Source organism: Schistocerca serialis, chromosome 10, assembly GCF_023864345.2.
Source record: "Schistocerca serialis cubense isolate TAMUIC-IGC-003099 chromosome 10, iqSchSeri2.2, whole genome shotgun sequence".
Classification (NCBI taxonomy): Eukaryota; Metazoa; Arthropoda; class Insecta; order Orthoptera; family Acrididae; genus Schistocerca; species Schistocerca serialis.
This window is the reverse complement of record NC_064647.1, coordinates 208699206-208712336: the sequence shown is the minus strand read 5'-3', so window position 1 is coordinate 208712336 and position 13131 is coordinate 208699206. Positions and strand designations below refer to the sequence as shown.

Genomic DNA, 13131 nt, shown 5'->3' with positions numbered 1-13131 from the left:
AGAGCCATTTGAACCATTTTTTTTTTTATCTGGCCACCCGGATCACTCGGCATGAATCCCTTAGAATATTTATGTGACATAATCGAGAAGACAGTTTGCCCACAAAATCCTGCACCTGCAACAGTTTTGCAAATTATGGACGCCTATAGAGGCACCATGGCAACGGCCTTGCCGCAGTGGATACACCGGTTCCCGTGCGATCACCGAAATTAAGCGCTGTCAGGTGTAGTCGGCACTTGGATGAGTGACCATCCAGACCGACATGCGCTGTTGCCATTTTCCGGGGTGCACTCAGCCTCGTGATGCCAATTGACGAGCTACTCGACCGAATAGTAGCGGCTTCGGTCAAGAATACCATCATAACGACCGGGAGAGCGGTGTGCAGACCCCACGCCCCTTCTATCCGCATCCTCCACTGAGGATGACACGGCGGTCGGATGGTTCCGGTAGGCCACCCGTGGCCTGAAGACGGAGAGCTTTTTTTTTCATAGAGGCAGCATGGCTCATTATTTCTGCCAGGGACTTCCAACGACTTGTGGAGTCCACGTCACGTCGAGTTTCTGCACTGTGCCGGGCAAAAAGGCATTCCATGAGTTTTCTCGCCTCACAGGCATTCCACATTATACTGGAGTTCACAGTTTTTCGGTAGTGTGTGCATTGACAGGACTAAGCTGTGTATAGCAATGGAAGAGTAATAGATTCCTAATAAACTAATTGCCTTAGTGAAACCTGCTCCGTAGCTCAAGACATAGAATACACTACCAAGTGCTCTGTCCACAATAAAAAGGAATAAGACAGAGAGACCAATTCGCTTGTGTTCTGTAGAACATAGCCTTTGAATAGGTCAGATGAGGTGCAGACATCAATCGAATGAAGGCTATCTCGTACAAATCAGCACATGATGTATATATAACGTTTCCTGGTAAAACATGCTTTGTAACTATGCAATTACAATTTTATTTATATATATATGCCCTGATTACGTCTGTGGACTCTGAATAATAATAGAATAGAGACGATTACGTTATATTTTGTATTTGTAAAGGATTAAGTACTGGATTTGTGAAATAATGTCTGTGTCGGCGAGTTCTGAAACCGCTACAGAAAAGAATTAGTAAAGAAAAATTCAGAAATGTCATGACAATCAGCCATTGTATAAATAATGTCGTTGTCTTCTTCTTGGAGTCACGTAGAGAGGAGGAACTTGCGACTCTGTGTTTAACGCATAGGTAGCTTTCATTTGTCACGATTGTAAGCGGGACGCCATTAGGCGCTGAGTATAAAGAAAGGTGTGTGAACTTGTTATTATTCTCGTTTTAAATATAGTTTTTAATGAGAACTCGTGTGTTATTATTGGAAAGCTTGCCTGGTATTTTAGCCATTTATTTAAGACATTTTCAGTTTTTTAAGTAGTGTTCGTGGTGCAGAGCTGCGACACGGCGTAACGAGCCGCCGCCGCGGCAGATTCAGATCTGCTAATAAGGGCAATCATACCGCAATAAGCGGTCAGGCAAAAAGTGAATTTAAAATTGTTTCTCACAACAGTTCGAGATCGGAGTACAAAGCAACAGATTTTACGTTCTGTTTCACAGGCGGACGCGGGCCGCCAGTATTGTAAACTTTAACAGTGTCAGAGTTAACATTCTTTCATGTTTCAAAAGGAAATCTTGCTATGCAAAAATTCTGGACTGGTAAAAGTTATACAAAAATCATTTTCAGGTTAATAATGATAGTCTCAAGCTCTAGTGTTAGCCGTGGCACTGATTAATAATTAATGTTGACAAAAAATCTACTGCAAGGTTTTGAGGTTCTTTAAGCATTGCGTACGGTAACTTCATTATTTTTCATAACAGAAATAATTTCAGAACATTTTTACGATAGTTGGAGCAGAGATGGATATGTTGTGCATTGTCTTGAGTTACAGTAACAAAACTATTCATTTAATAAGAAGCCAGTTCCAGTATAATTAATCACATCTGTTCGCAACATACAATTAACCAAAGTAAACCAGTGTACAGAAAAAATAGTGGAGCGCGACATATAGACGAAATGTCCTCTGCTTCTGTGGAGAGTCGAGGCGTCGTGCAGTCGCAACGTTTCGACAGGTTTCCTAGTCGGCATCTTCAGGTGAAGTTCGAGTCTGCGATCCACTGGCTGTAAAGGAGAGAACTTGAACTGAAGTTGACGAGCAGGAAACGTTGACATAACATGACACCAGAGCTCTTCTGATAAACCGGAAATACCTCTGCCTGTCCTCTACCCTCTATCACGTTGTTAAAATTTTGTGTCATTGGTGTATTACAAAACATAAAGAGTAATGCTACAACGGAACGGGTCTTTGCTTTTGATTCACATCATTCTTCACCTCTTCCGTCAGCTGCCTTACACAAATTACTCCCCCCCTCTCCCCCTCCCCCATCCAACCACCCACCCACACCACTCACATAGTGACTGTGCATCGCAGGTTAAGTCTCCGCCGCGGAAACGGCGCAACTTGCTTCAAGGCTGGATGGCGGCCTACGGCGTGGTGTACGCGCTCGGGGTGGTGACCGCCGCCTTGAGCGTCCCCGTCTTGTTCCTCCTCCGCGCTACCCCGCACCACGCCTTCGCCACGGCCGCCGGCATCCTACTGCACGCAGGTGAGCAATGCGACCGCCAGCTAACGACACACCGCTATTTCCACTGCATCTCAGCGGGAGATCGGTACTCATGCGCCAACACACGCTACCAATATGTTCCAAAACGACGCGCATAAAAACGGGACTTTTCCGGGGCTTATTCCTCGTATTCCGTTAGTCATAGTGTGGTGTGCGTACTGTAAGACCTTCGGTACACACACCATCAGATTATTTGACTTGTCGCTCTAACAAAGTAGGCGAGTGTCAGCAATATGTCTCGTGGTCTTATCGTGGCGTGTTTATTTTCTGCCGTTAGGTCAGACGATAGAAATGCCACTTGCACGCTTAGAGTAGCAGATTGACGGTGACCAACTTTAAACAGAACTTGATTAATTTTCATACACATTTATTAAAATAATAAAAAGCATAGAAATTACTTAACTTGGTCCTGGATGCTACTTACAATTGACAATCTGAAGTTCCTTTGGTCTTGGTACATTAATCTTATTCTCACAAATCTCTGATACTTGACAAAGTGTCTATACATTTCTCTTCATGGCTATGTACAGGAATATGATATCTTATTAGGCGTAGACTGAAACTTGACTACAGACTAATGCAGGCTGACTAATCGGAGGTCTGTACACTCGTCATAATACCTCGCGCGCTCATGTATCACTGTGCAAGTGTGATCCGCGAGGACAAAATGTTCTACGTCAGTAGCAATCTCATTGGCTGCGCTACATATTAATACGTGGATCGGCGGAAGCAGAATTTGGTCCGTCTCTAAGGCAGCGCCATCTCGTAGTGCGGAGACGGACGAGCGCTGCGCCTGCGCTTCTGCGCTTAGCGGGGCGCGCTCTAGTGGGAAAGTTGTGTACGCGCTGAATACGTGGAACTATGTACACAACACATAGAAAGGTAAATTGAAGATGTTAGATGGCGGTCAGTTTGGCTCTAGGAAAGATAAAGGCGCCAGAGAGTCACTTCTGATGTTGTAGTTGATAATGGAAGCAAGACTGAAGAGAAATCAAGAGGCGTTTAGCGGATTTGTCGATTTGGAAAAAGTGTTTGACAATGTGAAATGGTGAAAGATGTTCGAAATTCTGAGAAAATTACGGGTAAGCTACAGGGAAGGACAGTTAACACACAGTATGTGCAAGAACCAAAAAGGAACAATAAGACTAGAAGACCAAGAACGAAGTTTCGAATTAAAAAGAGTGTAAGACATGGATGTAGTCCTTCACCCCTGGTGTTCAATCTTTACGATGAAGAAGCAATGATAGAAATAAAAGAGAGGTTCAAGAGTGGGATTAAATTCAAGACGGAAGGACGTCAATGTTAAGACCCACGGTTAACATTCCTGTCCTTAGTGAAAGTGAAGAAGAGTTACAGGATGCACTGAATAGATCGTGCAGTCTAGCGAGCATATAATATGGATTGAGAGTAAACACGGAAGAGACGAAAGTAATGAGAAGTAGCAGAGATGAGAGCAACGAGAATCTTAACATCAGAACTGATGATCACGAAGTAGATGAGGTTAAGACAGTCTGAAACTTCATGGCAGATTAAAACTATGTGCCGGACCGAGACTCGAGCTCGGGACCTTTGCCTTTCAATTCTGAGTAGCTCAGATGGTAGAGCACTTGCCCCCGAAAGGCAAATGTCCCGAGTTCGAGTCTCGGTCTGGCACACAGTTCTAATCTGCCAGAAAGTTTCATATCATCGCACACTCCGCTGCAGAGCGAAAATCTCATTCTTAAGACATTCTGCTAGCTAGGTGGCAAAATAACCTATGACAGATTGAGTAACGAGAACATAAAAAACAGCCCAGAACGGGAAAAGGGACATTTATGGCCAAGAGAAGTCTGCTAGTGTCAAACATAGGTCTTAATCTGCAGAATAAATTTCTGAGAATGCGTAATCGGGGCTCAGCATTGTATGGTAGTGAAATATGGACTGTGGAAAAACGAAGCAGAAGAGAATCGAAGTATTTGAGATGTGGTGCTACAGAAGAATGTTGAAAGTTAAGTGGACTGATAAGGTAAGGAATGAGGAAGTAATACGTGGAAAACACTAACAAGAAGGAGGGAGAGGCCGGCTGTGGTGCCCGTGCGGTTCTAGACGCTTCAGTCCGGAACCGCCGCGACTGCTACGGTCGCAGGTTCAAATCCTGCCTCGGGCATGGATGTGTGTTGTTGTATACATAGTTCCGCATAGTCAGCGCGTACACAACTTTCCCACTAGAGCGCGCCCCGCTAAGCACAACAACGCAGGCACAGTGCTCGTCCATCTCTGCACTACTAGATGGCGCTGCCATAGAGACGGACCAAATTCTGCTTCCGCCGATTCGCATATTAATATGTAACGCAGCCAATGAGATTGCTGCTTACGTAGAACCTTTTCTCCTCACGGATCACATTCACGCAGTGATACATGAACGTGCGAGGTATTGTAACGAGTGTACAGACCTCCAATTAGTCAGTCTGTATCAGTCTGTTCCAGTCTGCATTAGTCTGTACCAGTCTGTACGAGTTCTACATTTGTATGTACCAGTATATAGTCAAGTTTCACTCCTCGCCTAATAAGATTACCATATTCCTGTACATAGCCATGAAGATAAATGTATAGACACTTTTGTCAAGTATCAGAGATGTATGTGAGAATAAGATTAACGTACCAAGAGCAAAGGAACTTCAGATTGTCAATTGTAAACAGCATCCAGAATCAAGTTACTTAATGTCTATGCTTTTTATTATTTTAATAAATGTGTATGAAAATTAATCAAGTTCTGTTTAAAGTTGGTCACCGTCAATCTGCTACTCTAAGCGTGCAAGTGGCATTTATATTGTCTGATCTAACGGCAGAAGATAAACACGCCACGATAAGACCACGAGACGTATTGCTGCCACTCGCCTACTTCGTTAGAACGACAAGTCAATTAATCTGATGGTGTGTGTACTGAAGGTCTTACAGTATGCACACCACATGTGTGATGTCCTTAGGTTAGTTAGGTTTAAGTAGTTCTAAGTTCTAGGGGACTGATGACCTAAGATGTTAAGTCCCATAGTGCTCAGAGCCAATATTTTAGGGAATTGGTTTAAAAAATTCATTTCAAAGGCCCCAGTCAGATCTTTCTCCCAGAGCAACTTCGGCTGTGCCTACGTGACACAAGTTGTCTGTCTTTCAGGGCCGAGGCAGTTCTGTCCAGTTGAAGCTGCTGACAAGAGACGCCTTGAGCCTTCTGCTGAAACTGCTAGCGAACTCACGCCATCGGTTTTAGCTAATAGCGTGCTTGGGTCGCGTATGTGGAAGCTGGAACGTTTTGCAGTGCAGAACACAGTTGCTTCGTTCTCTTGTAATCTATACCTCGAGCAGAACATACGTCTTTTTTTGGGGGGTGGAGGTGTGGGGGGGGGGGGGGGACAGAGCCTCCGACTCTGCGTTTCACGACCGGCCACCGACAACTATTAATATGAACTGCCTCCCTTCCGATGCGCACTTATTTAGTTCTTCGACCTCCTAGACTGGCCTATACCAGGTAACTTCCGATCCTAAGCGCGCCCTTTGTGTTCCGTACACTGAAATATATTCTCTTTACTTTACCTAAGTTCCTGTTCTGTCATTTCACGGCAGCTCTGGCTGTCCACTCACAAGTCCTGACCGCTCAATCCTGACAGCTCGACATTGTCGTCGTAAGCCGGATACAGTAACCTTCTTCCCCCTTCCCTGGCCAAGTACAAAAGACAGAGATTGGAATACATGAAGCAAATAATTGAGGACGTTGGTTGCAAGTGCTGCTCAGATGAAAAGACTGGCCCAGGAGAGGGGTTCGTGGTGGGCCGTTTCAAACCTGTCTGACCACTGACTTATTGGACACCGCTCGTACAAACTAGAGATGGGCAAACTCGTTCATCCTTGGGAAACTAGTTCACTGCTGATCGTTATTTTTTGGGAACCGTTCATTTTTACACGTTCACCGTTCATTTGTGCATGGTATATGGTTCTTATGAAAAACTGAAAACTAGTAATGTAGGTGACTGAAGGATGGAGGGCACCAAGAGGGGGCACTTGCCTACCCCCTCGAGTATACACTTTTTATTCATTACAGAATTCTTACACACTTTTAGAAGTACTGTCTGTGATTCTGCAGAACCTCTCGTTTAGCCAACTGTAGCGTTCTGTGGCTGATCGCAAGGAGATAATATAGGGTGGCGCAGTGAAAACAGGCCCCAAGTACAGACTGCTCGCAATTACGGACGATGTGTCGCCCGTTACGAGCAGATACAACAAACAGACAAACATGTAATAATTAGGCACTGAAGAAATAACAAGCTAATGCAAGCAACAATTACGAAACAACCGATGGCGATGTGTAGAGAGCTGGAGAAGAGAACATGAAAATCTCACGCGACGCGCATGGGCTATAGCTCATGTAGTCTTGTAAACCTGTTGGTGGCTGTTTCCCAACTTAATAGACCACAAGTGTCTTGTATAAAATTCTTCGTTTCGACTTCCACTACATAGCTATGCTACGTTGTAAACAATAATCGTTTACACTCTATATATACTTCACGTTGTCTCTGAGTTCGTAGGCGAAGTAGAGACTTTATGGAAGCATACAATAAAATGTGGTTTTCTCATCATAATTGCGTGAAATGCTTAGTAAAAATTAGGTTTTTATGTTGCATTATTAAAGTTAATGCAGCAATAATAATAATAATTAAGTTCACAGTAATAAAGTTTTTGGTTTGAAAGGCCCTTCTGAACAAATGTTTTTGAGATAATAAGTAAATACGATTTTATGGCAATCTTTGTCTTTACAAATGGAGAGGCGCCGCTTTCCCTACTGAGCCAAAATGACCCACAACCCACTTTTTTTTTTTTCAAAGAAACCAAACTAGCAGGTAATACAAATTGGAAACAACCGAACATAAAAATAATAAGAGCCTTCCTAAATGTAATGTTTTTTGTATGAAAGACACACGAAAATCGTTTTACACGAATTTTCTTACACTAAAAATTAAGCAAATTATTGAAAGTTAGTTGCTAAATCAAGTCGATGAAACCAAAAAATATATAAATAACAAAAAAACTTGCCTTGTTATAAGTATGTCTGCTGCTGTTCATCGATATAATTAAGTGAGCTGACATGCACTTTTGTTACCTGAAAAGACGTACCTATTACATACAACGTAATTTTTATGTAGTTTACGTAACTACAAAATACTTTTTGATTACCGGTCGTGGACGCTGAATAGCCAGAGTCAAGTGCAAGAACAATTTGGAACACATGCAAAATGGGCGAGGGCAGAGAACGAAACGAACAACTGGATACTGAACTAAGTAGGAGCAGTCGGCAGTGGAACTAAGACAGGTGGTCATGCGAAGAACGACGAGTGCGGCCGAGGGAGACCGAGACTGAGACGAGCACAGGACCGAGGCTGGAACGAGAACTGCCGAAGTGACCGCCGCGATCGAAGTGAACTATGAACCGATCGTTCCTCGTTCCCGGGAACTATAAGTAGGCCGCCGCGACCGAAGTGAACCTCGAACCGATCGTTCCTAGTTCCCGGGAACTATAAGTAGACCGCCGCGACCGAAGTGAACTATGAAGCGATCGTTCCTTGGAATTCGTTCCTCGGTCCTTTCGTTCATCTTGGTGAACCATTCCTTTGCACCCGTTCGTTCGCGAACTACCCATCTCTAGTACAACCACACTCACGTATTCTTCCAACTATTCTGTAGATGGACAGTAAGTGAATTTGCTTTATTTGCTACACTTTGTGGGGTTGGAATTTAGTGACCAGCAGTGGAGATATCCCTTGTACAGATCTGCATAGACAGTATCCCTTGAAAAGCTAACTGACGCGGTGGCTCCGTTTTCGCGGTGTTCCAGGGCTGATGATGTACTTCTGGCTGATGGTGCACAGCTACAGCCAGGAGCTGGCCTGTGGAGCTCGCCCCGCGGAAGGGAACGGCTACTGCACGGTGCCTGCAGGGGTCGCCACCCCTACCCAGGGGACCTACTGCGACGCGGATGGCATGGCTCTGACGCCGACGGCACCACCATGCTACACCAGCGTCGCATAAGGATCACCGTGTGAGCCGTGTAAGGGGACCACGTCTCCAGGCAGCTTCAGCTGATCGCAGCCTTGAACGGACCTCATCGCTGAACTGTCACCGTGATTGTCTCTGGAGGCTCGGCCTGGACCGCTTGACGATGCAGTGTTGTCATCATCCACGAAAAGACTGTCAAACATATCGCCTTAAACGCATTTTGACAGTGGGTGTAGTAGTATCATGAAATGTCTTGAAGACGCTCTACACTTGTTTGATCTTTCTAAAACGAGTATTCTACATTACTTTGAAGGTACAGGTCCAGAAATGCAAATAGTAAGTATGTATCAATCCAATGTCGGCATAATAAGACACAAACATCAAGGACCTTCACGATAGTCATAGCATGGTTGAAATTTAATCATGTCCGCCCCCCCGGTAGCTGAGTGGTTAACCGGCACGGTAGCTCAGCGTGTTCGGTCAGAGGGTTTAGCTATCCTCTGTAATAAAAAAAAAAAAAAAAAAATTGAGTGAACGGATGAACGAGTAACCTGAACGGGTGTCATCGCACGTCCGCCACGAACAAATTCAACGAACACTATAGAACAAAATGAGATTATATATATATATATATATAAAACGGTCAGCGCGACAGACTATATATATAGTGGTCAGCGCGACAGACTGTCAATGCTAAGGGCCCGGGTTCGATTCCCAACTGGGAGGAGATTTTTTCTGCTCAGGGACCGGGTGTTATGTTGTCCTAATCCTCATAATTTCATCCCCATCGAAGCGCAAGTCACTGAAGTGGCGTCAAAACGAAAGACTTGCACCCGGCGAACGGGAGGCCCTAGTCACACGACATTTTTTTAAATTTAATCATTGGAAGTTCAATAAATACCTTTGTCGGTTCAACGTAAGCGAAACCCCTCTATGTGCTTGCGGAGAGGAAGAAGTTCCAAATCATATATTTCTACAATGCCCTCGGAACAGTTATCACATAAACTTTATAAAAGACATCATATTTACGCCAGTGACTGTAACACTTTCTTTATTTCACGATTGCAATTTTAGCCTTAGGCCATTATCAAGTGAAGATGTTATGGCTATTAGGCCATGTCAACCAAAAATGAGCTAACGTCTTCACTTGATAATGGCTTAAGGCCGTAATTGCGATCGTGAAATAAAGAACGTGTCACTGGCGTAAATATGATGTCTTTTATAAAGTTCTACTTGACTGTGGATCCCAGGTATTAAGAGTTTATTAAATAAACATCCTTGCTAGTAATCTTCGGGCTTTTGGTCTAATCTAATGCTCTTGATACTTTCAGTGCCAAGGGAAGACCAAAGCTCAGTTAACTAACTATTTTCCTATGTGCTACTCAGTACAATTTGCAACGCTCAGCCTCTAAATGTATGTCACTATGTACCTCCTATTTGTAAGATCTGAATGCTGGTGTATCTACACATATGGCTATAATACACAACTCTGGCTCTTGGAAAGTGTTCTCCTGTTCTGTCTAGATGGTACTTAAAGGCTTGCAAAAATATTCAATTCTCTATCCGCAGCTTTTGAAACAATTCTCACAAAACATACAAAGAACATTTTACGGTCTCAATGCGTACCAACGGAAATTTATCATTTTTATTATGTTACCAGTAGGATTTGTATAGTATACTACCACTGTGTTTCCTGCGTTCCATTTTCGTGTTGTTTACTCGTTTTAGTATTCTCTGATTGTAAATCTCGTTTCATGTCGAATCAGTCCTTTGTTAATCCTATGTAACTTCGTACCAGGGTACGACTTGAAATAATTTCTACCACGAATTGTCAAAACAAATTTAATTACACTTCCTGTGATGAGATGACTGTATGACACGTTTCGAAAGGCAATAAATGTAAAACATCCCATCTAGTAAGGCTACCAAGCCGGCGAAGAATACGGAAGTACTCACGTTGCCATGCTACTAAAAATGTTTTGTTGTAAGAGTAATGTGTATTATCAGAGTCCGTGCCGATGTATCAGTTTTCCAGTAAAGAAGACGTTATATATAATAGATGTAAATATGAGAGTATTTTATTAATAAAAGTGATGGAAAATTATGCATCCTCCTGAGTATTTTTTATTATAGTACGTTAAAACATGCACCTGTACAAAGATTGGAAGCAGGTGAAAGAACCCACTATGGTGAGAAAGTTTGAGATACTCTAACAAGGCAAAAATGAAAAAATTCCAATTCGAAAATAGGAAAGTGCTCACTGATGCGAAATCGAGTCAACAATTAATTTAAAAAATCATGGTTGCATAATACTTACACAAAATATATACAGCAGAATGGAAAAACTGTTAGAACTTGAATATATTCATGTTATATGGATGTTGTTTCTTGGGGGCTGAGAATGCAATGTAGATTTTTTATGACAAATACTGCACCAGTAACTTGTTAGTAATAATGAAATATTAGTAACAGGTGATTGTTGCAGTACATATTAATTCGTATTACTTCGAAAAAGAGAAGAAAAACTGGAACACACGGGGCTATACTGACCATATGGATTATCTTAGAAGGTAAGGAAATACAAACCAACGTTTGTACTATTAGTAGATTGACAAACAAAGTGATGACTGGAATACATTGTTTGAAAATTTGAGAGCATCAGGGGACAAAATACAGGCAGGGAGAGTTTATCGACAACTTGCTGTTCTTCTCTCAAAGCACCCGTCTTGCGGGGAAAACAAAGTACGAATGGAAAATAAAAGAAATCAACCAAAATTGTAAAAAAAAACCTAAATATCGCGAAAACCTTCCGTGATACCACACTTCTATGGACACATTTCGATTTTACAACAATAAATGCGTAGAAACTAATTCATCACACACCAGATGCAAGATGATTGTTGTGCAATTGAAGCTATGAATGATACGAAAATGGGTTACAGACATACATAACGGTCGTAAGATGAAGTGAAAAGTGGGCAACCGTCTGTTATAAATGAAGACTTTATGCAGAAAGCTGATTCAAAATGTCAAGACTGTGAGCGTTTCACGATTATCTTCTCATTCGTCCAGTTTCAAGAAGTACTCTTTATAATATTCCCACCGAATTCTTAAACTACCGAAAGTTTTAGCCTACATCTGCGTCTAAGTTGATTGCTCTGCAATTCACATTTAAGTGGCTGGCAAAGCGTTCATCGGACCACCTACGGAATATTTCTGTTCCATTCCACACCCGAACAGCACGCAGAAAACACGAATATTTAAATATTCCGATTTCTCTTTATTTTATTACGATGATCATTTCTCCTTATGGAGGCGGCTGTCAATAAAATATTTTCGCATTCGGGTGAGATAGTTGGTGACTGAAACTTCGTGAAAACTTCTCGCCGCACCGAAAAATGACAACTCAACCCGCTTATCATAGCGTGACAACTGTCTCCCCTGTTTCGTACAGAATACAAAACGGACTGCCGTTCTATGAGCTTTTTCGTTGTCCTCCGTCAGTTCCATCCTGATGTGGATCCCATACCGCACAGCATACTCTGTCAGGACGGACCAGCGTAATAAAGGCAGCATCTTTAGTAGACCTGTTGCACCTCCCAAGTGTTCTGTCAATAACACGCAGTCTTTGTTTTGCCTTGCCCACAACATTATGTATGTGATCATTCCAATTTAAATTGTTCGTAATTGGTATCCCTAAGTATTTAGTAGAATTGAGAGCCTTTAGATTTGTGTGATTTAACGTGTAACCAAATTTTAACGGTGTTTTTATAGCACCCATGTCGATGATCTCTCACTTTTCACTATTTAGTGCCAATTGCCACTTTCCGCCCCATACTGATATTTTACGGAAATCATTTTGCAAGTGCTTTTGATCTTCTGATGACTTCACAAGACGGTAATTAACAGCATCATCTGCTCAGATTGTCTCCAAACTGTATTTATAGATCAGGAACAGCAGGGACCTATAGTACTTCCTTGGGGAACGCTAGATATTAACTATGATTTGCTCCCTGATTTCCCGTCAGTTACTATGAACTGTGACCTTTCAGACAGGAAATCATCAATCCAGTAGCATAAGTGATACGTTACTCTATAGACACGCAACTTATTAGAAGTCGCTTGTGAGGAACGGTGTCAAAATCCTTCTGGAAGTCTAGAAATACAGAATCAGTTTAACATCACCAGTCTATAACTCATTACTTGTGTGAATAAACAGCTGGTTGTGATTCGCAAGAACGATATTTTATGAATTCGTGCAGACAGTATGTCAATAGACGGTTTTCTTCGAGGTAATTCATACTGTTCGGACACAGTATATATTCCAAAATCCTACTGAAAATCGACTCCAGCGATAATGGGACTGCATTTGAGTGGATTACTCCTATTTCTTTCCATAAGTATTGCTGTGAGCTTGTTGATTTTTCGAGTTATTAGGTCAGAATTTTCGTAG

General features: G+C 42.5%; 1 protein-coding gene across 2 annotated transcripts in view; it reads left to right on the top strand.

Annotated features, from left to right (window-relative positions):
• The window catches only part of LOC126425175 (uncharacterized), a 33198-nt gene extending 22430 nt beyond the window's left edge, over positions 1 to 10768 (top strand). For both annotated transcript variants that reach the window (XM_050088128.1, XM_050088129.1), the window contains exons 5-6: positions 2465 to 2639; positions 8518 to 10768. In XM_050088128.1, coding sequence (XP_049944085.1) covers positions 2465 to 2639; positions 8518 to 8711 — 369 coding nt within the window. In that variant the 3' untranslated portion in view covers positions 8712 to 10768. The remainder of the gene's footprint in view (positions 1 to 2464; positions 2640 to 8517) is intronic.
• Positions 10769 to 13131: the final 2363 nt, after the last annotated feature.